This window comes from Anolis sagrei, chromosome 5 (assembly GCF_037176765.1).
Source record: "Anolis sagrei isolate rAnoSag1 chromosome 5, rAnoSag1.mat, whole genome shotgun sequence".
NCBI classification, from domain to species: domain Eukaryota; kingdom Metazoa; phylum Chordata; class Lepidosauria; order Squamata; family Dactyloidae; genus Anolis; species Anolis sagrei.
The window spans coordinates 174223435-174251249 of record NC_090025.1 but is presented as its reverse complement, the minus strand read 5'-3'; the positions used below and the strand labels follow the sequence as shown (position 1 = coordinate 174251249).

Genomic DNA, 27815 nt, shown 5'->3' with positions numbered 1-27815 from the left:
TGGTTAGCATCTGGAGGGAAAAACACCTGGAAACCTTATGGGATGTGCTGCTCTGAATTCCATAACGGGACAAAAGAATGATAATAAATACACTAAATAATTAAATTATATCATTTTTGGGTTGTTGAAGTCCTTCATGGCCAGAATTACTGGGTTGCTGTGAGTTTCCTGGGCTGTATGGCCATGTTCCAGAAGCATTCCCTCCTGACGTTTCACCCACATCTATGGCAGATGTGGGTGAAGGTGTGCACATAGTGAAGGTGGGCACATCCTAGCCTCTTATGGACTTTCAAAAAGCATTTAGCTGCCACAGTGAGTGGTTTAATCCAGTAGTTTTGCTTCTTCTACTTGGAAAGATGTATTAAAAGGATGAATAACTGTTTTTCTTAAAGGCATAGAAAATGTATTTCACCCAAGTTCACCCAGTGGACTCCTAGAATTCAAACCATTACATTGTGCTCATAAAATGGGGTTCTTAATGTGTTGTTAAGGGAAGAGCAGTGCACCTTGGACAGGGACCACAGTTAGTACAGGCAATTGCAAAAATTGCTGTTTGTTCTCAGAAACCACTTCCTAAATAAAATATGCATGTGCACAGCACTGCTTATTAACACAATGCATCACACACAAATACCTGCCCTAATGTGGCATAAAGACCACAAGATCAAGTCTACAATTTGCAGAGCTGTTATACTTTATAGCCTTTTATGATAACACACAGGCATAATTTATTTTAGTTTGTTCGTATATCCTGCTTTCTCCCAATATGGGATCCAAGGCTTAGGGGACACAGGGTCTCTCCCACTATTTTGGACAACAATTCCTATTGGCCTGGGCAGCACAGGTCCAAACTAGAGCTTCAGGTGATTTCCAAAGAGCCTAGCAGTTATGGGCAATGGCCAGCTGTGCAGGGGAATTACAGGCAGTATAGCCCCAAAAAATAACTTTTCCAAGCTTTCTCCAAAATTTTTGGCTGTATCTGGTTTTCTACCTTTGTTCCATCAGAAATTATGAGAAGCAGACATAAACCTCACCACACTATATGTAGTCTGAGTAATTTGGGACGTCTCTGAGAGAATCCCATGCAGGATTTAACACTTAGCACAGCGTTTCTCAACCTGGGGGTCGGGACCACTGGAGGGGTCGCGAGGGGGTGTCAGAGGGGTCGCCAAAAACACAGTATTTTCTGTTGGTCATGGGGTTTTGTGTGGGAAGTTAGGCCCAATTCTAACCTTGGTGGGGTTCAGAATGCTCTTTAATTGTAGGTGAACTATAAATCCCAGTTACTATAACTCCAGCAGAGTTCACATTTGGCATATTGATTGTCATGCCAAATTTGGTCCAGATCCATTATTGTTTGAGTCCACAGTGCTCAATGCCCACCAAACCCTTCCAGTATTTTCTCTTGGTCATGGGAGTTCTGTGTGCCAAGTTTGGTTCAATTCCATCATTGGTGGAGTTCGGAATGCTCTTTGATTGTAGGTGAACTATAAATCCCAGCAACTACAACTCCCAAATGACAAAATCAATCCCCCACCCAACGTCACCAGTATTTAAATTAGGGCATATCAGGTATTTGTGCCAAATTTGGTCCAGTGAATGAAAATACATCCTGCATATCAGATATTTACATTATGCTTCATAATAGTAGCAAAATTACAGAGATATAGTTCTCATGAAAATAATTTGCTGTTTGGGGTCACCACAACATGAGGAACAACATGTATTAAGGGGTCGCGGCATTAGGGAGGCTGAGAACCACTGACTTAGCGGTTATTATTCCCATATGACAAACTGTTTTTTTCTATGAAAAGATCAATTAGGTTCCTTATTACTATAGGAACTAGAATTGGTTTCCAATTTTACTTTTTTTTCCAAAGAAAATACTGCCCTTTGGGAAAATTTGAATCCATTGGGGTGGGAGTCAAAGGAGAGAGAAAACACTTGAATTGTGCATTATTACTTTAAACCAGGTATGGGCAAACCCAAGCCCAAGGGCTGGATGTGGCCCCTTGGGCTCTTTTCTCAGGCCCTCCTCTCTCACACCATCCTCTCCTGACTTTCAGCTTCTCTAGAGACCAGGGCACAAAGGAGTAATGGTTTCAAATGGCAGGGAAAGAGATTTAACTGAAAGATTAGGAAGAACTTCCTGAGAGTAAGAGCTATTGGAGAGTGGCATAGGCTGCCTGAGAGTGTGGTGGAGTCTCCTCTCTGGAGACTCTTCTGCAGAGGCTATCTATCTGGAGTGCTTTGATTCAGAGGTAGTAGATCCTCACTACCTCTGAGGATGTTTGCCATAGATGCAGGTGAAACATCAGGAGAGAATGCCTCTAGAACATGACCATATAGCCCCAAAAAACCTATGACAATCTAGTGCTTTGATTGTGCCTTCTAGAATGGCAGGGTGTTGGACTGGATGGCCCTCAGAATCATAGAATCATAGAATCATAGAATCAAAGAGTTGGAAGAGACCTCATGGGCCATCCAGTCCAACCCCCTGCCAAGAAGCAGGAATATTGCATTCAAATCACCCCTGACAAATGGCCATCCAGCCTCTGCTTAAAAGCTTCCAAAGAAGGAGCCTCCACCACATTCCGGGGCAGAGAGTTCCACTGCTGAACGGCTCTCACAGTCAGGAAGTTCTTCCTCATGTTCAGATGGAATCTCCTCTCTTGTAGTTTGAAGCCATTGTTCCGCGTCCTAGTCTCCAAGGAAGCAGAAAACAAGCTTGCTCCCTCCTCCCTGTGGCTTCCTCTCACATATTTATACATGGCTATCATATCTCCTCTCAGCCTTCTCTTCTTCAGGCTAAACATGCCCAGTTCCCTAAGCCGCTCCTCATAGGGCTTGTTCTCCAGACCCTTGATCATTTTAGTCGCCCTCCTCTGGACACATTCCAGCTTGTCAATATCTCTCTTGAATTGTGGCACCCAGAATTGGACACAATATTCCAGGTGTGGTCTAACCAGAGCAGAATAGAGGGGTAGCATTACTTCCTTAGATCTAGACACTATGCTCCTCTTGATGCAGGCCAAAATCCCATTGGCTTTTTTTGCCGCCACATCACATTGTTGGCTCATGTTTAACTTGTTGTCCACGAGGACTCCAAGATCTTTTTCACACGTACTGCTCTCGAGCCAGGCGTCACCCATTCTGTATCTTTGCATTTCATTTTTTCTGCCAAAGTGGAGTATCCTGCATTTGTCACTGTTGAACTTCATTTTGTTAGTTTTGGCCCATCTCTCTAATCTGTCAAGATCGTTTTGAATTCTGCTCCTGTCCTCTGGACTATTGGCTATCCCTCCCAATTTGGTGTTGTCTGCAAACTTGATGATCATGCCTTCTAGCCCTTCATCTAAGTCATTAATAAAGATGTTGAACAGGACCAGGCCCAGGACGGAACCCTGCGGCACTCCACTTGTCACTTCTTTCCAAGATGAAGAGGAAGCATTAGTGAGCACTCTCTGTGTTCGTCCACTTAACCAATTCCAGATCCACCTCACCGTAGTTTTGCCTAGCCCACATTGGACTAGTTTCCTTGCCAGAAGGTCATGGGGGACCTTGTCGAAGGCCTTACTGAAATCCAGGTACGCTACATCCACGGCATTCCCTGCATCTACCCAGCTTGTAGCTCTATCGAAGAAAGAGATCAGATTAGTCTGACATGACTTGTTTTTGATAAATCCATGTTGACTATTAGCCATGACTGCATTTGTTTCTAAGTGTTTGCAGACCACGTCCTTAACAATCTTTTCCAGAATCTTGCCCGGTATCGACGTGAGGCTGACTGGACGGTAGTTGTTTGGGTCATCCTTTTTTCCCTTCTTGAAGATTGGGACCACATTGGCCCTCCTCCAATCTGCTGGAACTTCTCCCGTTCTCCAAGAACTCTCAAAGATGGTTGCCAATGGTTCCGAAATGACTTCCGCTAGTTCCTTCAATACTCTGGGGTGTAGTTGATCTGGCCCTGGGGACTTGAACTCATTAAGAGCGGCCAGGTATTCCTGAACGACTTCTTTCCCAATTTGGGGTTGGATGTCCTCCAAACCCTCATCCACTCCATCTTGCTGAGGTTGAAGACTCTCTTTTTGTGAGAAGGGGGTCTCTTCTAGCTCTTGGGGGTCTCTTCTAGCTCTAGGATTCTACGATTCTATATCAGGAACAGGCAATACAAGGTCTAATGGATACACTTTTTCTCTCCCATCCACCATCTCATCCTGATTAAGGCTAACCCTTTTGGGACCCAAATGTTTCCTGTGTTTACTTCACTTTCTGCCTCTGAAAGAGAAGATGAAGAGGAGGAAAGGGCAGGGAAGAGACTTGGGGAGAACACCCTCCCTCTCAGCCTGCCCACCTTGCTCCGGCCCACCATGTGGCCCCCAAGTTCGAAAGTTTGACCATGTCTGCTTTAAACCCACATGCAATCCCCAGCCTCAGAAGGTCTTCTATTGCAGGCATGTTTTCTCAAAGTGACAAAAGCTGTTTAATGATTCACCAGACTCATGACTCACTGTGCATCTTAGGTAGGAGGGAAAATGTGGAGGAGTGAATGCCTTCCCACTCCCAACAGAAAACAACACATAAATATATTCAAAGAAATAATCATGTTGGTTTTGATTTAAAAAACTATGAGATCTAGAAGAAATTAGTTTAAGACTGAGAAGAAGAAATGTCTAGTACTATATAATCTCTCATAGACTCAGGGTGCATCTGTACTGTAGAATCAATGCAGTATGAAACCACTAACTACTACTATGGCCAACATTACCAGAAAGTCAACACTTCTCTATTCTGTCAGGATTTTAGGAATTGGCAGTGATGAGCTTTTAATGTTGTGTTACTCTGTATATTCATTTGTTCATTTTACATTTTAATTAATTGTAAATAGCTTGTTTATAAACGACATATAATATATAAGGTGCAGTGGTCGGCGCAATGGGTTAATCCCTTGTGCTGCTGAATCTGCTGACATGAAGGTTGGCAATTCGAAACCATGGGTCAGGGTGTTAGCACTAGCTCCTGCCAGCCTAGCAGTTCAAAAACATGCAAATGTGAGTAGAGCAATAGGTACCGCTTTGGTGGGAAGGTAATAAAATGCTCATGCAGCCATGTCGGCAACATGACCAGAGAGGTGGCCTACAGACAACAGGCTCCTCGGCTTGGAAATGGAAAAAGAGCACCTTCCTATGGCCAGAGTGAGACCACCTCAAGAAGCTGTGTATTTGTGTGTTATTGTTATTTCAATGTATTAAAGGCATTGAATGTTTACCTATCTGTTAATTATCTGTTATCTGTTATTATTATTGTTATTATCATTATCATCATCATTATTATCCATTTCTGTATGTTTTTAAATCTGTGCTGGGTTTCATAATTTGTTGTTGTTGTTGTTGTTGTTACCCCGCTTTATTTCCCACGAAGGGGACTCAACCTGTTGTTGTTCATTCGTTCAGTCGTCTCATTCGTTCAGTCGTGACCTCATGGACCAGTCCACGCCAGAGCTCCCTGTCGGCCGTCACCACCCCAGCTCCTTCAAGGTCAGTCCACTCACTTCAAGGATGCCATCCATCCATCTTGTCCTTGGTCGGCCCCTCTTCCTTTTGCCTTCCGCTTTCCCCAGCATAATTGTCTTCCCTAGGCTTTGCTGTCTCCTCATGATGTGGCCAAAGTACTTCAACTTTGTCTCTAGTATCCTTCCCTCCAGTGAGCAGTCGGGCTTTATTTCCTGGAGGATGGACTGGTTGGATCTTCTCGCAGTCCAAGGCACTCTCAGATCTTTCCTCCAACACCACAGCTCAAAAGCATCGATCTTCCTTCGCTCAGCCTTCCCTAAGGTCCAGCTCTCACATCCGTAGGTTACTACAGGGAATACCATGGCTTTGACTAGGCGGATCTTTGTTGCCAGTCTGATGTCTCTACTCTTTACTATTTTATCGAGACTGGACATTGCTCTCCTCCCAAGAAGTAAGCGTCTTCTGATTTCCTGGCCACAGTCTGCATCTGCAGTAATCTTTGCACCTAGAAATACAAAGTCTGTCACGGCCTCCACATTTTCTCCCTCTATTTCCCAGTTGTCAATCGTTCTTGACTCAACCTGTAAGCAACCTCAAATTCAATTACTGGGGGAAAGGCAGGAAATATAAATGCATTAATTAGCTACATATATATAGATGCAACATTAGTTTGTATTTCTAGCAATAACGTCACTATTGTGTCAGCATTCCTTACCATGCAGCTGAAAGTTCATTAAAGCTGCAATCTCAGAAACATTCTTCCAGGAGCTATGCTCAATTGAGCTCAGTGGGAGCTGAATTCTGGATACTGAGCTGGAATTTTAATCTGCTTCTATTCCATTGTCAGGCACAATTTGAAGTGCTGGCCATCACTTCTGTATACTAATAGTCCCAAATGGTACAAGGCTAGGATTTGTGAAGATCTACTTCTTTTAGCAGAATCCTTCCCACCCACTGCATTTAAGAACAGGGGTTCTGCTATGAAGTGTACTACCTTCAGAAGAATGACCTGATTGAGATGTGCAACAAATTGAAAAATTCTATCCAAGTTGAGATCTGATCTACTCTTTCTTTCAGTTTTGTCTGAAAATTTCACCACTATGTTCATCATGCTTGGGTTGTTGTTTTTTTCAACCAGCTTTGTTGTATTTTATCCTTAGTTGCTTTGGAGTCCCTCTTTGAACCTAAAAACATTTTTCCAAAGCAGGGATGAGACACAGCCTGCTGTGGATACTGAAAAACGGTTCTGGTCTAGTTTACCTGTCCTAACGTATCTCCCCCTATGAAGCATTTCAGAGATTAAGATTGTCCAGTAAGGCCCTGCTATCAGTCCTGCCTTCTTCACAGGCATGATTGGTGGGGATGAGAGACAGGGCCTTCTCAGTGGTGGCCCCTTGGCTGTGAAACTTCCTCCCCAGTGATAACTGATCAGCCCCCCCCCCCCCGGCATTCAGAAAGAAAGTGAAAACGTGGCGTTGGGATCAAGCCTTCAGAGAATAATTGTAGTGAAATAGATGGATATGAAATATGTGCAATAACTACTGGAATGGCCCCAGATTACGATTGTGGATGGCGTAGTTTTAATAGCGAATATAATGTTTTTAAATGTTTAAATGTGTATTGATTTTAATGTTAATGTTCATTTTAATTTTGTGTTGTTTTGAGGCATTGAATGGTTACCTATGTGTAACACCGCATTGAGTCCCCTTCGGGATTGAGACGGGCGGGGTATAAATATGGTAAATAAATAAATAAAGAAGAAGACAAACACTGAAACCATCTCTCAGACTGCACTTGCAGATCTGATCTAATTCACACACGGTGTACATAAAACAGGGAGCCTTTAAAATCAGTTACCTAGTACACTGTTCCTAAACGAGTTTGTCTAACCTCATTGTAAAGTCATCTAAATTAATGGTTTTCTCTACATTATGCAACAGGATATTTCAAAAGATAGTTACATATTGTGAATTGTAGTTCTCCCTCCGGAGCAAATGGTCACATCCACTGTGAAAATGAGTATTATGATGGAGAGGGGAAAAAAATTTTTTCTCCTCACTGTTATACATGACTCCTGATCTCCATCCCTAGTTGCAGTCCAATGTTCAGATCAACTTCCATAAAATGTGCTAAGTAACCAATCCTCTCTATTCTGCCATAGTTTGGAGTTATGATATCCATTTTTCAGATAACACATTCTATTCTCAGGTACATTAAGCTCCTTGCTTTTTGAACGTGTCATTTAAGTTGATGTAGCTAGCTGCATAAAATGTGTCCAGTATAGACATTGTATCTATTTTTATTTGTTCCAAATGCAATACAAGTCATGAATTATTATCTGGAACTCTGGCAAGAAAGTACACGCTCGTGCGTACTTTTAAAAAGAAACATCTTATGTTATATAAAACTGCACTGAACTACTTTTTTAGCAGCACATATGGGTAGTTTCACACTTGTGTACAAATTCACAGGTGCCCACGAGGGCCATGAAACTGTAGGAGATCACCCCCCAAAATTATCTTCAGCCTCTTTTCTTATAACATTCTGATTTCTTCCCCAATGCAACTCATCAACTTGGTTTCCCCCCTCCCAGTCTTGCCCCCAGTCTTAACTCAGGCCTTAATTTCCCTGAATGTGCATTTGTATAAGACATTTTGCAGTGGAAACCCATAACAGTTGTGCAGCTTAGGAGTCAAAACACATACACACATACACATTGTAAACCAATATTTTGTAAAACTTCCAAAACGAATATTGTGCATGTGAAAGGCCTGCAGTTTAAAGGCTACATGCAGATTTCGGTTCAATTATATGCAAACCTCAACCTAGATTCAATCTTTAACTACCTTGACAGAATGCAAACCTGCATAGTTTTCAATTATGTGGTCTTCGTCCACCATGAAAATATATGTGGTAGTCAAATGCCTAATGGTCGGGCCATTACACTAAAAAGCCATGCAACCTACTACTCAGCCTCCAAAATGTGCACTTCTTTATATAATTGGGTTGCTGTGAGTTTTCCGGGCTGAATGGCCATGTTCCAGAAGCATTCCCTCCTGACGTTTATCTCCACATCTATGGCAGGCATCCTCAGAGGTTGAGGGGTCTACTGGAAACTAGGCAAGTGAGGTTTATGTATCTGTGGAATGTCCAGGGTGGAAGAAAAAACTCTTGCCTGCTTGAGGCAAGTGTGAATGTTGCAGTTAGCCACCTTGCAGCTATGAAGCCTGGCTGGTTGCTGCCTGGGGGAATCCTTTGTTCGGAGGTGTTAGCTGGCCCTGATTGATTCTTTTCTGGAATCCCCCTGCTTTTTAAGTGCTGACCTTTATTTACTGTCCTGATTTTAGAGTTTTTTAATACTCTAGCTGAGTATTAAAAACACAATCTCCAAACAATCTACACACCCACCAATAAAATCCAACAAAAGGATAAGAGGGATCCTGTCACCTCTGCAGGATTCTACCGTATACCATGGAGCTCTGGACAAGTCTATATAGGGACCACCAAACACCGCATTGCCCAAACATGGATCAAAGAATATGAAAAGCACTGCAAACTAATTCAACCAGAGAAGTCAGCCATAGCCATAGGAGAGTACCTGATGAACCAACCTAGACACAGTATATTATTTGAGAACACAGAAATGCTGGACCACTCTAACAACTATTATGCCAGACTACTCAGAGGTGCCATTTAAATCCACAAGCATGCAGACAATTTCAACAGAAACCATGAAAATGAACAAAATCTGGCTACCAGCATTAAGAAAAAGAGGACAGTAAATAAAGAGCAACACTCTGAAAGCTGGGTAATTCCAGACACGAAACATTCAGGGCCAGCTAACACCTCCCGAAAAAGGATCCCCCCAGGCAGCAATCAGCCAGGCTTTGAAGCTACAAGGCCGTTACATGCTAATAAAGGTGGCCAACTGCAGCATTCACACCTGTTTCAAACAGACAATAGTTCTTTCTCCCACCTTGGACATTCCACAGATATATAAATCCCACTTGTCTAGTTTCCAACAGACCTCACAACCTCTGAGGATGCCTTCCATAGGATGTGGGTGAAACATCAGGAGAAAATGCTTCTTGAACATGGCCATACAGCCCGAAAAACTCATAGAAACCCAGTGGCTGCGGCCATAAAAACCTTGAACAACACATCTTTATATAATGTTTCTGAATTGTATTCCCAACTTCCTTCTTCTCTGGGTGATGTGAAGTTCCAGACATTCGGCACTTACAAGGGCTTAGCTTCCTTTGGATAAATATAATTGGAGGCTTTGATATTATTCAGTATTTAAATGTATTCTCAAATATACAAGTGGAACACAGGCAAACCTTAACATTCCAGCAGACAAATCAATTCATAGTCAGAGTTCAGATCTCCAGAGAGGCAATTAACAATTAAAAAAACTGTGAACTTGCAGAACAAATCTCTTGGCCTAAGCTTCACTCGCAAACCACTTTTCCTGATTCAGACAGTGGTTTCTATTGTTACTCTTTGCAGACAGACGTAAATCACATTTAATTCCTAACTAGGAGTGGTGGAATAAAGGTATTTGGCAATTAGTGCCCAGCAGAAACACCTTACCACAACATCCGTAGCTATTAGCACTCCTTTGTCCAAGACTAAGACTTTGGCCAGGTATCACCCTGAGAGAATCCACATTAATAGTCCCATACACAGACTTCCGCTACCCAAACTCATTATATTCTCTCAAAGCAGTTACTATACTCCGACCTCAAGAACGGGAAATGTAATGTTGGTGGACAGGAAAAGAGATTTAAAGATGGGCTTAAAGCCAACCTTAAAAACAGTGGCATAGACACCGAGAACTGGGAAGCCCTGGCCTTTTGTGCTCTAGCTAGAAGTCAGCTGTGATCAGCAGTGCTGCAGAATTCAAAGAGGCACGAAAGGAGGGCGAAAGGGAGAAACATGCCAAGAGGAAGGTGCATCAAGCCAACCCTGACCGGGACTGCCTTCCACCTGGAAACCAATGTCCTCACTGCAGGAGGCCATGCAGATCAAGAAAAGGTCTCCACAGCCATCTATGGACCCCCCCCCCCCCCCCCGGCCGCCAAGACACTACACTTGGAGGACCATCATCCTTGGGCTATAAGGGTTCGCCTAAGTATGAAAGTAAGTAAGAAACTCTTTTACCTTCATTGAAATTGTCATCAGCTGAGATGTGGGTAAGTGGGGATTGGGGTCGTGAGTCACCACAAAGAGAGTAACTGTGCTCAGCCTGAATGAGGGGTGCAGGAGAAGCTGGAGACAGCTCTACTTCCATCATCTCATCTTTGTCAGACAGGAAAGGGTCATTCAGGAGCTGCCCCAAAACATCTTGGGAAAAGTCATCAAGGAGCTCTGTGAAATGCTGTGAAAAGAATGAAAAAGAATCTGACAAAGTGCTCCAACATGGTACCAAAAAACAGGAAAAAAAAATAAACACACTTTCCATAGTCTTGATATCACGTTTTTGGGAAGTCATATCATATGTAGCTTTTATAGGTATTATTATTTATTATTATTATTTCAGACATTTATATCCCATCTTTCTCGGGGGGGGGGGGCACTCAGGGCAGCTCACAACCGGCAACCATTAGATGCCAAACAAACAAGAGTAATAAAATCATAATTGAAACATTAGTTAAAAATGTCAAATGATAAACATTCATTTAAAAAATTAAATAAATCTAAATCCAGAGTCATAATCCGAGGTCTGTCCATTGTCAGTCACATAAATCATTTACATTATTATCACTACATCTGCTTCTCAAATGCTTGGTCCCACAGCCATGATTTAAGTTTTTTCCTAAAGGATAGAAGAGAGGGGACCAACCTGATTTCATTAGATAGTAAGTTCAACAGACAGGGGGCCACCATTGAGAAGACCCTGCCAATCGCACTTGCAAGGGAGAGCAGGGCCTCCTCTGATGAACCTAACCTCCAAGGTGGAACATAGAGGAAGATATGTAAGCTGGGCCGGAACTGTGTAGGGATTTATAGCCCAAAGCCAGCACTTAGAATTGTGCTCGGAAGCAAACTGGCAGCCAGTGGAGCTGATGTAACAAGGGGGTGGTATGCTCCCTGTACGCATTCTGGCTGCCATTCGTTGGACTAATTGAAGCTTCCCAACAGTCTTCAAAGGCAACCCCATGAAAAGTGCATTACAGTAATCTATTCAGGATATAACAAAAGCGTGGAGCACCGTGGCCAAGTCAGACTTCCCAAGGTACGGGCGCAACTGACACACAAGTTTTAATTGTGCAAAAGGCCGAACGGGGTATAGGGTTACAGCCTGTGCTGGACGGGGTCGCACTCCCCTTGAAGGCGCAGGTTCGCAGCTTGGGTGTGACCCTGGACTCATAGTTGAGCCTGGACCCCCAGGTTTCAGCGGTGACCAGGGGAGCATTTGCACAGCTCAGGCTCGTGCGCCAGCTGCGCCCGTATCTCGGGAAGTCTGACTTGGCCACGGTGGTACACGCTCTTGTCACATCCCGCCTGGACTACTGCAACGCTCTCTACGTGGGGCTGCCCTTGAAGACGGCCCGGAAGCTTCAGCTGGTTCAGCGCGCGGCAGCCATGTTACTAACTGGAGCGGGTGGCAGGGAGCACACAACGCCCTTGTTGTCCCAGCTCCACTGGCTGCCGATTTGCTACCGGACCCAATTCAAGGTGCTGGTTTTGGCCTACAAAGCCCTAAACGGTTCCGGCCCAAAATACCTTTCGGACCGCATCTTGGCCTACGAGCCCACGAGGACCTTGAGATCGTCTGGGGAGGCCCTTCTCTCGATCCCGCCTGCCTCACAGGCACGTCTGGCGGGGACGAGGGAGAGGGCCTTCTCGGTGGTGGCCCCCCGGCTGTGGAACACTCTCCCTGCACACATCAGACAGGCGCCCTCCCTCATGTCCTTTCGAAAAAGCCTTAAGACATGGCTGTTCGAGAGGGCATTTACTTAAGTGCTAAAACAATACGGTAAAGAGGACTGGAATGGAACAAGGAATATGAGACTGGTTATGATTCCACTATGAGACGAAGCGGATTTTTGTTAGTCTATATGTTGTTGTAATTGGCTTCTTTGTAATTGTCTTTTATGTGTACTGTACACCGCCATGAGTCGCCCTTATGGGCTGAGAATGGCGGTTAATAAGTGCATCAAATAAATAAATAAATAAATAAAAGCTCCCCTGGTAACCTCCGAGACCTGGGTTTCCAAGCTCAGGTAGGTAGTGGTTGTCTCATTCACACAACTAAACTGGGATACTGGGAATACATTTTGGTGCATTTGGGGAGAAAGAAACAGCATTTAATTATTCTATTGGCTTTTCAACCAATGGCTTCTGACACGGCAGATACATTCCAGTTTTCAATCCAAACATTAAAGGAACTATTCAGGGTGCTGAACCTATTTTGTGAATAGGGTTAGCTGTCACTTCTTTCACTCTCAACTTGTTTGTAAGTTAGTGAGAATTACTTTGTAGGATTAGAATGTCCACTCACTGAAAAAGTTCACAATTAGAACATAAATATCCCCACTGTTTGGATGGCCGAGCTACACACGGGGGGGGGGGGGGGGTGTCTGAGGATAAACTGGGAAGTAGGAAGGGTTGGGATGAGGCTCATAATATAATAGGGGCTTGTGTTCCTTTGAGGAAAAAAAGTCTACAAATATGGTACACATGTAAAGTTGGAGCCATACTGCCTCAATTTCTGACCTACATTCTTTGCTGCTTGGAGTGGTTGGAAATGTTTGATTACAACAGGAGGACAATTAACACCGGATGGGCGATTCTGCAAGTTTGGGTTTTTTTTCGTGTCAGGAGCAACTTGAGAAACTGCAAGTGGCTTCTGGTGTGAGAAAATTGGCTGTCTGCAAGGACATTGCCCAGGAGACACCCAAATGTTTTACCATCCTGTGGGAGGCTTCTCTCATGTCCCTGCATGAGAAGCTGGAGTTGACAGACAGGAGCTCACCCTGATCCCCAGATTCAAACCACCGACCTTTCGGTCAGCAGTCCTGCTGGCACAAGGGTTTAACCCATTGCAATATTGGGGGCTCCAATTCAGGGTAATAAACTAGCCTTTCCAAGTTTTCTGTATTGTTAAACTTTATTGTTGCATCCTTCGTCATATATTCAAAGCGCATACATGGCACGTGACCCTAATCCTAACCCATATGCATACCAAATGCTTATTTGTAGACTTATCAGTGTAATCCAGGATCCTCCCACGTTGCAGATCTTTGGTGACACATACAGTTCATACATGCACACGTCCTTTGTCAACAGTCTAAATTAAACAAATGTTAAATGAACTACGAGCCAATGTCCCCCATATTTAGCCTATGCACTTTGAGCAGTAACTAAAGGCTTTATTAATCAATACTCCTAAAATTCATCTTATGCCAGTAGCCAGCTATCTACTGTACACTAAACCAGAACTAGGCACTCTGGATATATATTGTTAAATGACAACAGCTATTCGTTATTTGCAATCAGATCCAATGATGATGGATTATGGGAGTTGCTGACATACAACATCTGGAGAATTGTGACTGCTTAGTTTTGAGTTAGATACTGTGTTAAATACTTCATTTTGCTACCTCTTAACCTGCGGCCTATTTAACTGAATGAGCCAAACTACTAGGCTAGCACTGGAAGGGAGAATGCACATTCACAATGCTATTTGATAAGTTGAAATGGTCCAATAAATATTGTCGAAGGCTTTCATGGTCGGAATCACTGAGTTGCTGTGAGTTTTTCAGACTGCATGGCCATGTTCCAGTAGCATTCTCTCCTGACATTTCACCTGCATCAGCATCAGATGCCAGCCACAGATGCAGGTGAAATGTCAGGAGAAAATGCTACTGGAACATGGTCATACAGCCTGAAAAACTCACAGCAACCCAAATTCATGTTAACTTGAGATGTATGTATACCTTTAGTACAACATGTCGGTCCAATGATACTTTTCACCAATTGGCCTGATTCACATCTGCATCGATACGTTTTGGTTCTCTGAAGCTCACCACTGAATATTTCACATGATGCTATCAGCGTCAAATAGTGATTTGTATAATGGAAATTATCACTGAAAATTCTGTGGCCAAGTTGCCACTCTGTTCTTCCTTTTCTTTTTAGAGTTATCAACTCAGGTATTCAGTAACTTTACTAGAAAAGTACACATTCCAATATTTGATGATGTTTATTTACCAAAAGCTCATTGAGCATACAGTGACCTTTCATATCTTATGTGAAAGAGGAATAGCTTTGTTTTCTGTTGCTCAGTAGAAAGGACAGGACAACTGTGGTTAAAAAGAGCAAAGAAGCCATTTGTAGCAAAACCTTAGAAGGCTCCTAAAAAAGCAGAAGACCTTGAATAGGGGAACTGGCTGCTCCTTTTAATAGCTCTTTAAGCAAATGTTAGATTTAGTAGTGCTTGGATGGGAGACTGCCAAGGAATACGAAGTCCTTTATGTTATATTTCAGAGGGAGGAAATGGCAACCCACCTCTGAATATTCATTGCCCATGAAATTCAACGTATGTGGACAGGTGACTGATTAACATTATGGTAGTTAGAAGAATCCTGACATCAACATGGGACTGGGCTGGATGTGCTCAACGATTCCTGCTAGGTTACCAGAAAGCCCTATGGATCCTCGATCAATTACAAAAATAAAGCCTTGTTTAAAATGCACGAAATGCAAAGATGAAGAGAAATAGCTTGTGGCCAAATTCATGTCAAAAGCACGCACACTCACAAGAGGAGCAAGGTCAGCAGCAACATTATGAAACAAATTTTAATGTTGACAAAATTGAGAGTCAAAATGAATGAAGGAGCATATTTCATCCGACCAAGCGATACAAAATACTTCAGGATGTGCTGTCAAAACACCATATTCTTTATATACACAGTTATGTATCATAGGGTCTCTCTGGTCTCTGAGAAGCAGAACTTCAGCTCTAGGGGAAATATGTTTTTCTAATTTTTCCTTGCCCACACATCCCGAAAGAAGTACCGTATATACTCAAATATAAGCCAGCCCCAATATAAGCCGAGGCACCTAATTGTAACTACAAAGTAACTGGAAAAATATTGACTCGAGTATAAGCCAAGGGTGGGAAATGCAGCAGCTACTGGTACATTTCAAAATAAAAATAGATAGCAATAAAATTACACTAATTGAGGCATCCATAGGTTAAACGTTTTTGAATATTTACGTAAAACTGTAATTTAAGATAAGACTGTTGTCCAACTCTGATTAAACCATTAATCTAGCTTTCTTCAATGTAAATGTGCTTACGTATCCTTCCAATAATAAAGTAAAATAATAAATGGAAAATGTAATATAAAATAAAATAATGGAAATGTAATAATAATAGGGTAAAATAATAAATCTATATAAATAAAAATGTAATGTTCGTTTGTGGGATTAACAGAACTCAAAAACCAGTGGGCCAATTGTCACCAAATTTGGGCAGCATACACCTAACAACCCAACGTATGTCCTTCACTCAAAAAAAAATTGATTTTGTCATTTGGGAGTTGTAGTTGCTGGGATTTATAGTTCACCTGAAATCAAAGAGCATTCTGAACCCCACCAACGCTGGAATTGAAGCAAACATGGCACACAGATCTCCTATGACCAACAGAAAATACTGGAAGGGGTTGGTGGGCAGTGTCCTTTGGTTTTGGAGTTGTAGTTCACCTACATCCAGAGATCACTGTGGACTCAAACAATGGCGGATCTGGACCAAACTCTACACGAATATTCAATATGCCCAAATGTGAACACTGGTGGAGTTTGGGGAAAATAGAATATTGACATTTGGGAGTTGTACTTGCTGGGATTTATAGTTCACCTACAGTCAAAGAGCATTCTGATCCGCACCAACGATAGAATTGGGCCAAACCTCCCACACAGAACCCCCATGTGGGCCACAGCAACGCGTGGCAGGGGACGGCTAGTGTTATAATAAAAATAGAGTAAAATAGTAAATACATATGACACAACGTGCCTTTCCAATAATAATAATAATAATAATAATAATAAAAGAAAGAAAGTAAAATAATGAATGTAATAAAAATAATAGTAGAGTAAAATAATGGAAATGTAATAACAATAATAGAGTAAAATAATAAATGTTATAATAAAAATAGAGTAAAATAGTAAATACACATGGCACAATGTGCCTAAAACAGCTCATAAAATAAACACACAATACAATACAAGATAAAATCAATAGGATATAAAACAAAGTTTATTATTGTGTAATAATAAGAAAATAAAAAGATTAAAATAATAAATGTAATAATAATTATTATTATAACAGAGTAAAATCATAAATAACCGAGGGGGATTCTTTCAGCCTTAAAAAAGGCTGAAAAACTCAGCTTATACTCAACTATATATGGTATGTGTGTTTACCATAATAACCCAGAGCCAGCAAAGCAAAACAGGCTACTATAAAAACAGCCATCAAGGTAACATGAAATAACCAAGTGACACCATTTTCCACACCAATAAGTAAGTCCTCATCCCTTTCGGCTTAGGGATACACAACAGTATATTGTTCACCAGTTGTCTCTGCCTATCCTTTTATCTATCCTCTCAGCCTGTGTTGTCACTTCCTTTCCCGAATTACAGATTCACCAAATCCTTGGGGTAGGAACCTATCATTGTAAGGGATTACTTTACTGACTAAATTATCATTAGTTAAATGCAAACAGAACTCTTTGCTTAATTGATAAGCTTATGCTCATCCAGTTGAAAATAGTCAAGGGGGCACACACAAGGTCCCTGTTCTGCTGTCACTCCGGAAAAACAACTAAGCTGCAGCACAGAGATAGAAGCAAGTTGGAAGTAATATTAAAGCATTTGCAAACCTAATTCTCCTAAACCTACCAAGCTCACATTCACTAAAACAATTCACAGGTGAAAACACAGCCGTGATCCAAAAAGTGCTTTGAATGCGATTTTCCTGCTTCTTGGCAGGGGGTTGGACTGGATGGCCCACGAGGTCTCTTCCAACTCTATGATTCTAGGTGTGCTTCTTTGAATGTGGTAGTCAAGTGTGTCAATTACAAAATGATGCATTTATGGGGTCGCGGTGGCATAGCAGGTTAAACTGCTAAGCTGCAGAACTTGCTGACTGGAAGGTTGGTGGTCTGAATCCATGAGACGGGGTGAGCTCCTATCGCTAGCCCCAGCTTCTACCAACCTAGCAATTCAAAAACATGCAAATGTGAGTAGATCAATACGTACTGCTTCAGTGGGAAGGTAATGGTACTTCATGCAGTCATGCCGGCCACATGACCTAGGAGGTGTCTATGGACAATGCTGGCTCTTCAGCTTGGAAATGGAGATGAGCACCACCACCCCAAAATCAAACTCAACCAGACTTAATGTCAGGGGAAAACTTTGCCTTTGCTATCTCATAAAAATATGAGATAATGTGAAGGTTCTTTAAAGAGTGCATTAAAATAGACATATTTGGAAAAAACATAAAAATATGCTGTCAGGCAACCAACCATTAAAATATCCTTAATTCCATGTGGAAATGAGACTTAAATTTAGCAGAAAAATTGATTAAGGAGCCAAAGTGCACCCAATATATTTGTCCATTCCTGCATCTCATTAGAAAACTAAGTTGAAATCAGGCAAATGCGATTTGCAGTGACAACCATATAGCAACAACCTGAAAGACAGATGTACAGTGATCCAGAGAAAGCTAGGAAACATGCTCCGTATTTATTTATTTATTTCAAACATTTGTACCCCATCCTTTTCAACCCCCAAAGGGTTGAAAAGGACAGCCGGGAACAATTCCGTGCCCACACATACAAAACACAGTAAAAACGTAACATTACATAATAAGTAAAAACACTAGGTTAAAATCAATTTTAAAAAGTATTATTAACTATGTAGCCATATCTAAATCCAATTCAGCGATCAACGAGCCAGTCCAAAGCCTGTCCATAGTCACTTCTCAAAAACAGTGTGATTGCTGTCAGTCTGCTACCCAAATGCCTGGTCCCAAAACCATGTTTTGAGCTTCTTCCTAAAGGAAAGGAGGGGTGTAGTTGACCTATTTTCACTGGGGAACATGTTCCACAGGTGGGGGGGGGGCACCACTGAGAAGGCCCTGTCTCTCGTCCCCATCAAGCGTGTTTGTGATGAAGGTGGGATCGAGAGCATGGCCTCCCCGACTCCAAGGCGGGATGTAGAGGGCGAAACATTTGGACAAGCAAGCTGAGCAAGAACCTTATAGGGCTTTATAGGTCAAGACAAGCATTTTGAATTCTGTTCGGAACTGGACCAGCAGCCAGTGGAGCTGACACAACGTATCTTGGGACCTGTCCAAAATATCTTCCGTAACTCACTAGAAGAAAGCAGCATTCATACTAATGCATCTCTGTGGCATAGAAGGAAATGCTGATATTATCACCAGTGTCAAAAATGATGGATCTTAATGAGCCCAGAGCAACAGCAGTTGCACGTAAGCAGAATTCAAGTACGGAAAGATCTGTAAGGAACTATATGCTCAGCTTTACCACAGCTTTATTATCACTTTTAAGCCTCCCTTATTTGCAGTAAATCCCGAATTTAGCAGCATTGTGAATGCCTAGAGTAAAAATATATGGGTGCCATTCCAACTTCAAACTATGGTTTCAGATCCAGACTTCTTATCCCAATAACCATAGCTTGACAGTTTAGACATAGCAGGAAACTTGGGTTAATTAAACCAGTGAGTCTTCAACTTCAGTGTGCCAAGAAGGAAGGGGAAAGAAGCAATGTGGGAGTGGAATACTTAGGCACAAGCCAGGATAAAAGTGAAATAAATGATAATGACTATTTCATTTTACTAACCCAAGATATGTGTGTATGGACTAGACCACTCTCCCCAGTGCTTACGCTGCAGAAGAATTTAAAAAGTGAACAGCACTTGGCTATTCCCAGACTGTAATATCTTGTTAATTCTAATGTACTCAGATTAACTAATGTACAAGTCCTAATTGAAAGCTTATGATAATAAAGGGCGTATTAAGAGGTAAAAATGGTCTCTAGCATTCTGTAATTGCATCTTTTTAGACAAAAATAGGGAAAAGGAGAACAACAGAATGGAAAAGGAGGATATCATTCTCATACTGGGCCCAAGATTTTAAAAATCCTCTGAACTACAGAATTTAACAACAAAAACACTGGGTTCACAGTGAGATATTTATTGACTGGCAATGCAGGTTTTACCAACTACCTTGAGGGAAGATGTAGATAGAATTGATTTCTCATACATATGCTCCAATTATATTAGTGAATCTGTGGGAAAGGCATGTGTTTGTGCTCACTAACTATGCTCTCAACAATACGGACGTGACTCCTGGCAGCTGAACCCGCATGGCCATGTAATCACTCATGTGAGCAGGCCATTTTCACACTAGGTATTCACTGATAATAAATCAGCATTTTCAAGGATTGCTAAGCAGACTGATTTTTCTGCAGAGTCTATTGTAAACACTGCACATTGTTGCTAACAGATTGATGTAATGTCTAAAATGGCCACTTAGTGGCACTCTTTTTACTGTTGCCAAATTTTTCACAACCCCAACATTGAGCTAAGCCACTGGTTCTCAATCTGGGGTCCCCAGATGTTTTTGGCCTTCAACTCCCAGAAATCGTAAGAGCTGATAAACTGACTGGGATTTGTGGGAATTGTAGGCCAAAAATATCTGGGGACCCCAGGTTGAGAACCACTGATTAAGCGGACCCCATTTGGGGTTGGGACCCACAATTTATACCTCTTGTTCCCTAGGACAAGGGCTATTTCCCTAGGACAGAGGCTTCTTCTTTGGAGGCTTTTAAACAGAGGCTGTATGGCCATCTGTTGGGGGTGCTTTGAATGAAATTCTCCTGCTTGGCAGGGGGTTGGACTGGATGGCCCATGAGGTCTCTTCCAACTCTATGATTCTATGACACTACTTCTTAAATTTTGTGCCCTGACCCCAAACTATTGAGTAAAACTACTGTGTAGGCCAGATGCAGGTTGTTTGCAAAATAGATTGGGAGAGCATTAAAAACCGTGGTATCTCGAGTTTGAAAGTATCATTAGGGCTCTAACACTAAGTAAACATCAGTATTGGTTCATGCCCTAAAACAGAGGTCTTGGTCACCTTAAGCCACTATTTACAGAAAGCCGGGGTTAAAAGTCCAGGTCAGTCTAGCCCAAAACTGCAGGCATCCAAAATCCTGAAGAAGGAATCTAAACTTTGGTATCTTTTTCAGGGCTTGGCTGAGCTGCTCTTATACAACAACAATGTTCAGTGAATGTTACCTGGTTGCACTGATCCATTTCTACAGTGGAATAGGGTAGGGCAGAAAACCACTAGGAAGGAGTAGGAGAAAGAGATGAACCATAACACTAGCAAAAGGGAAGACAGATGTCATATTTCTGTTGTTCTAATACGCTTGCCTAGAACTGATGCTCTCCAAATGTTTAGGACTATTATGGGAGTCTACTATGGTGATGGGAGTCCAAATTCTAGTAAAGGTAAAGGTTTTCCCCTGACATTAAGTCCAGTCATGTCCGACTCTGGAGGTTGGTACTCATCTCCATTTCTAAGCTGAAGAGCCGGCGTTGTCAGTAGACACCTCCAAGATCATGTGGACAGCATGACTGCATGGCGCACCATTACGTTCCTGCCAAAGCAGTACCTATTGATCTACCCACATTTGCATGTTTTCGAAGTGCTAGGTTGGCAGAAGCTGGGGCTAACAGTGGGAACTCACCACTCTCCCCGGATTTGAACTGACAACCTTTCGGTCAGCAAGTTCAGTAGCTCAGTGGTTTAACCCACTACACCACCAGCGGCTCAACACCTAGAAGGTGGGGGAAAGCTAAACTGAAGGCTGAATTGGATGATATGCTGTAATAGAAAGAACCAGCTTCGATACACATTGTACACTAGCCATTACAGTAAATTTGTTAAAAAGAATTTGGGCTTTGCCTCCCACAAGCTCATATGCCAATCCGATTGATTTATAATTATGCAGAAAAAAGGAATTCCAAACCCTGGATCAGGAAGAGGGGCGGGGGGGGGGGTGTTGAAGCAACGTAGAAAGTACACCTTGGCTGCTTACCAGCTGGAGACTCCACCAACAGCTCCGTCTGACCTGCCACATACCACATACCGTGCCTTTCAGACAAAACATTCCTTTCTTTGAGTCTGCCTCTGGCATAAAAGGTTATTTATGTCTGATTGCAAGAATCCCCATGGAGCAGACGAAGGCTTACACTTTAATTAACCCTCTGCTCTTGACTTTATCGCTACAAAGCCCCAGAATATTTCTATACACCCCATAAGCCATTTCACAAGAAAAGCAAACTTTGTACTACAGCAGAAGCAATGGGAAGCTTTCCTGGTATTGTAAAGTATCCAAAGGGGATCAGTGGACGGAGGACCCGAAATAATCCTCACCTTTTATCCAACCTAACAGAGAGTACTAACTATAAGGTCCAAAATCATTACTTCTTGAACTACCGTATATACTTGAGTATAAGCCGACCCCAATATAAGCCGAAGCCCCTAATTTTACCACAAAAAACTGGGAAAACATATTGACTCGAGTATAAGCGTAGGGTGGGAAATACAGCAGCTAGTGGTAAATTTCAAAATATAAATAGATTGAGGCATCAGTAGATTCAATGTTTTTGAATATTTACATAAAACTGTAATTTAAGATAAGATTGTCCAACTCTGATTAAACTATCATTCTAACCTTCTTCAATGTAAATGTGCTTACGTATCCTTCCAATAATAAGGAGAGTAAAACAATAAATGTAATAATAATAATAATAATATAGTAAAATAATAGAAATACAATCATAATAGCAATAATAGTGTAAAATAAATGTAATAATAGAGCAAAATAATAAATGTTCTAACAACAATAAATAGAGCAAAATAATAAATGTAATAATAATAGAGCAAAATAATAAATGTAATACTAACAGAGTAATATAATAAATGTAATCAAAATAATAGAGTAAACTAATGTAAATGTAATAATAATAATAAGAGTAAAATAATAAATGTAATAATAAGTAACAACAAAAACAAGAACAACAACAACAACAATAATAATAATAACAAAGTAAAATAATAAATAACCTTGACTTGAGAATAAGCCAGGGGGACTTTTTCAGCCCAAAAAAGGGCTGAAAAACTTGGCTTATACTTGAGTATATATGGGATATAAAATACAGAGTACAATTAAGAACTATGCTGTTCTCTACCATTAAACCAGTTTTCCTGCGGCATCTGAGACAAACTTTTTGGCCATTGGGCCCAACTGTATTTGCAAAGACGTTACAAGTGAGGAGCCATTGCAATGAGCAACGTTTTGTAATGATGGAGTTGGGTCAAAGGGTTTCAGCATTTTGATGCTAATGCCAACATGATAAGTATTTTGATAAAACAAAAACAAATCATTGCCATTTCCAAAAAAAATTAGACGTCGCTTGAAAGCATTGAGGCCATTTTTCTATTTATGTTTTTTTTTTTTAATTAAAAACATCTCCGCTCCTTTAATTGAATTAACATAATGTCAATTCAGGAAACAATTCGTGTTGGTCATTTTTAATAATTTTTCGAAGCACCAATAATCAAGGGCCTATGTGTATTGGCCTCTCATCTTCTAGACCTGCACTGTTAACATCACTCTTAATTTTAGAATTTGAGAAAACAACATTATTTCCCACATTTCAGTTAGAGCAGGCTACTAGTACCTAATTTTATGAGATCACACTCATAAACATTTAGATACAACAACATTAACTCCACATCACAGCTGTAGCAAGCTATCCACCCAAATGTTGGATCCAGTTCTTTGCTTCTAGGTTGGAATGCCTGGGTCAGGAGTTCATAGTGGTCCTAAAGCCCAAATCTTGGTCAAAGCCAAAAGCCCTGGGCTCTTCCTGCTGGGTTTGGCTTTGCACTATGCCTCCACTATGTCCCAGAGCTTGGGACATCCAAGCTCCCAGACAATTCCCTGCTCTCCCCTACAGTAAGTCCAAGTTCCTAATCTGTTTGGCAAGCTGCAATTCAGACATCATCTGTTGGACCTCATTTGTTTTTACATCGATGTCCCCAGACATGGAGACATCTAACAGTCTCGCATTCACAGCATTGCTAACTAGCTAGCAAATATCATTTATGGTCTCATTTTGACACAATTCCAGGCACCACCCACCTTCTTCCCACAAGAGCCAAAGGCATGAGGGGAATGAGTCACTCAGAACTGAGCTTCACATCAACGAGTGGGATGAACTGAATCCCTTTGGGGGATTTTCTCCCATCCCACTGAGCTTCCCTGCTTAAAGCAATGCAATCCTATACAAGTTTAGTCAAGAGTAAGTCACATCAGTGTCAATGGATGTGTACAAGACCACAGCTTTAACAATACAAGATAGCAGGTCACTGTTGGTGGGATAGTGGGAAAACATGAATTTTTCACTCATAATATGTTGATCTTTCTCTACTTTCTACCAGTTGTGGAAATTGAAGAGCCAACTACATCAACATGATACTTTTCGACAAAATAATTAAGAGGAGTGTACATAAGATCCGGACTGATACAATATGACTCCTGTACTGGTGGGAAGAGCATCTGGGATTTAATTTACCCACATCACACAAAATAAGCATTTTCTAGTTTGTGCTGCACAACTCTATGGCAATTCTTGGACATTTCAATAAGATTCGCTATTATCTGTGATTTGTGTATCAAAGTGAAGTTTGGAAGCATATCGCCAAAGATGTTGCGGAATGAAAATCACGAGTAATTCATGTCTTTAGCAATCCACACACTGTCTTGCAAGAGAAAAGATATGCTATGCAGATTATCAGTAAAGAATAAGGTGTTTACTCTTTTTACGCAGAGTAATATTTGTACAGTCATGTGAACAGTTGCACTGACTCACATAATGTCCTTTTAGAGAGGTTCAAATGGTCTCTAGTTGTCCATGTGAGGATCTTCTTTCAGCAACTCAGAAATAGAAATAAAAAATGCTAACTTGTCTTGACAAGCTCCTGCACAGAAAAACCAAAACCTGTAACTGTTGCCAAAACTCCCAGGCTCAGCTAGCTCCTGGGCTTCATGCTCTTCATTTTTCAGTTAACACGCTCGCCAACTGATTTTTACATGCTCCAACGTAAGATAGAGGGGTCTCACCATATTTAAAATGAAAGTACTGTGTGACTCAAACCAACCTTAAAGGCAGAAAGTTTCTAGATTTACTTTTCATCGTAGGCCCCAAGCTAAGGTTTGCATTAGCATGAATGTAATGTGTATTTTATGATCAACCATTTTTTGCTTTGAGTGGGAAATTGTATTTTTCTGAGCAAAATTATTCTCTTTTTTCTACAGATTCAGCTGGCCAATGAAATTACCAATGGAGACAAGAATGTAGAGCGCTGATTGCAATCATTGTCTTAGAAGCTGCAGCTAATAATATTATCAATTGACAAGACTACTGACAGATTTGTAGATAAAGATGCTTCAAAGGTGCCCACATAGAACTTTTAGTTTTAACTTTAACTTTAGTTTTAAAACTAAAAGTTCTATACTCACAAGACTTCACACTCAAACAGCACTCAGGGCTAAACCAGGCCTAATGTTATTCCCTTCTTAAGCTTTTGTACTTTCAGGGCTAGATAAGTACAGTAGGTCCTCCATTTTACAGCTATTGGGGCAAAATAAAAAATAAACACCCTGCTAAAGTGGAAAAACCACAAATTCAAAAAACATCATTTTATAGGAATCTCTGGATTACTCCACTGTGATTCTATGGATCAATATTCACCATAAATTGACTTCAGAATCATGCTGGAGGACCCTAGACATGGGGAATCAGAATCTAGATGTTATCCATTAAAACAATTATTTTAACTTTTTTTTTTACCAGTCAGGAGCGACTTGAGAAACTTCAAGTTGCTTCTTGTGTGAGAGAATTGGCCATCTGCAAGGATGTTGCCCAAGAGACACCTGGATGTTTGAAGTTTTACCCTTCCTGTGGGAGGCTTCTCTCATAGGGAGCTGGAGCTGACAGAGGGAGCTCAACACTCTCTCCCTGGATTCAAACCACTGACCTGTCAGTCAGCAGTCCTGCCAGCACAAGGATTTAACCCACTGCGGCACCGGGGGCTCCATTTTAACTATTAACATGTTATTTTGAGGAGGGTAAACATCAGTATTACAGTACGTTTAAAAATAATGTTTATTAGTTTATTGTAATAATAAGCAATGTCCCTTCAATTTTATAAAAATATGACTCTGAGGGAGCAATGAAAGTACTTTTGTAATTTTTTAAATATCAATTAAATGGTTATAGATTAGTAACATATCACTAATAAGTCATATAAGAAGTTGTTTTTATACTACCGAGAAACAGCAAAATTCTTCCTGAATTAACGTAGAAGTCTGTATGAACCAACCTTCTGACTGTAGATGTAATTCCTACAAAAATGCCACCTCTTCTCTGAGCTACTTACTATTCCAGTCTCTGTTTTGGCGCTAGTCAGCTTGGAGCTTACAGCTTAGAATTACATTAACAGCCTGTCAGTGAAAGCAAGTTATTTCCACACCAAAGAAAACAGCTTGCTTCTATATAGGTGAATCTATTTAGCGGAAGCATATGCAGTATCTTGTCTCCCTACTTCCTCTAGCCCAAACTGCTAAGAATCATTGACTTTAGCCAACACAACATATTAGTCCTGCCTACAAACAAGCTGACTATGATGTTAACCTTGGTTGCCATTAACATAATGAAGATAGCTTCCCACTCAAGAGTGTCTTCTTATCAATTGCCAACACAGTAGATTTTTGGAAATTATAATTCAGTATTTCAACTTGCAGTGAGAGAAAAACATGTACCTTGCTTGTGTTTATAATTTATAATATTATAATGTAATGCAATATAAAACTAATAATGCAATATAAAACTGCGCCTGGCAGGGACGAGAGACAGGGCCTTCTCGGCGGTGGCCCCCTGCCTATGGAATACACTCCCAACTGAGGTAAGATCAGCCACCTCCCTCCTAGCTTTTTGAAAGAAACTAAAGGCATGGTTTTGGGACCAGGCTTTTGGACAATAGATGCAAGCAGCACTTTAAGGGAATGTGACTGGAACGACAATATGGCTGATGAGACTGTTTTACTGTTTTAATGATGGCTTATGTATTGTCAATTATGCTTTTATGTTTAATTGTGATTTTAATTTTGTAATTCGTTATGTAATGGATTTGGAATGGGGCCCATTGTAAGCCGTCCTGAGTCCCCCTTCAGGGGTTGAGAAGGACGGGATAGAAATGTGAGAAATAAATAAATAAATAAATAAATAATGCAATATTATAATTATATATTTTATATTACATGTAATATTAGTAATAATATTACAATATAATGGTATAGTACAATATAGTAATAGATAATATTGATATTGTGCTATGCTAATAATATAATCTATTGTATGTATGTATATCTTGCAAGCTGCTCTGAGTCCCCTTCGGGGTGAGAAGGGCAGCTAAATGCCATCAACAAATAAATGAATAAATTTCAAGTGTCCAATAAATTCTAGGAAAGCATATGATCAAGTGATTCACTTCACACTGTTTGACAGTTAGTGTTACTTAAAACTGGGACTAGATTTGGGAGACATGATGAAGCCCAATTATGGCATTCGCCCTGTTTTATTTAAAGTCTCTAACCGTTTTCATTTGCTGCCTGGACTCATTCCAACACACCCTGCCTGTCAAATGCCTGCGGTCTACTTTTGTTGAAACCCACATTTAGAAAAATGTTACGACCTAAAGATAGTCCAAGAAAGTTGCCATTGCTCTGAAAGCTTCAGGACAAGTTCACTGCCAATATTTTTTCAGAAATCATCAACTCTTGGCAACAGGAGGACTTCCCCATCCAATTTAGATAAGTTCATCCCTCTCAAAAGTGGTGTGATGCACTCACTTAGCTTATCGCAAGTAACAAGTTCTCTGTTCCCTTTTTAATTATCCAACAATGTCATTTCTACTTGAATAGTACAGATTAAAGCCATGTCATCAAGATCCACCAATACAGAATGGCATGGAAAAGACATGTCATTACCCCTCTAGGATCAAAAACATGGGGTAGAATGGCCAGCTGTTGAAAACATTCCTAACCAGCCATGCCTGCATTTTAAACTTATTATTTTTATTATCATTTTATTGCTTGCTCCACTGAGATATTTGGGGAAAGAGTTCT

General features: G+C 41.0%; 1 protein-coding gene across 1 annotated transcript in view; it reads right to left on the bottom strand.

Moving 5' to 3' along the window:
• Window positions 1-27815, bottom strand: part of CREB3L2 (cAMP responsive element binding protein 3 like 2) — a 111080-nt gene that overhangs the window by 41020 nt on the left and 42245 nt on the right. Inside the window, exon 2 of the mRNA XM_060776824.2 lies at window positions 10677-10893. Coding sequence (XP_060632807.2) covers window positions 10677-10893 — 217 coding nt within the window. The remainder of the gene's footprint in view (window positions 1-10676; window positions 10894-27815) is intronic.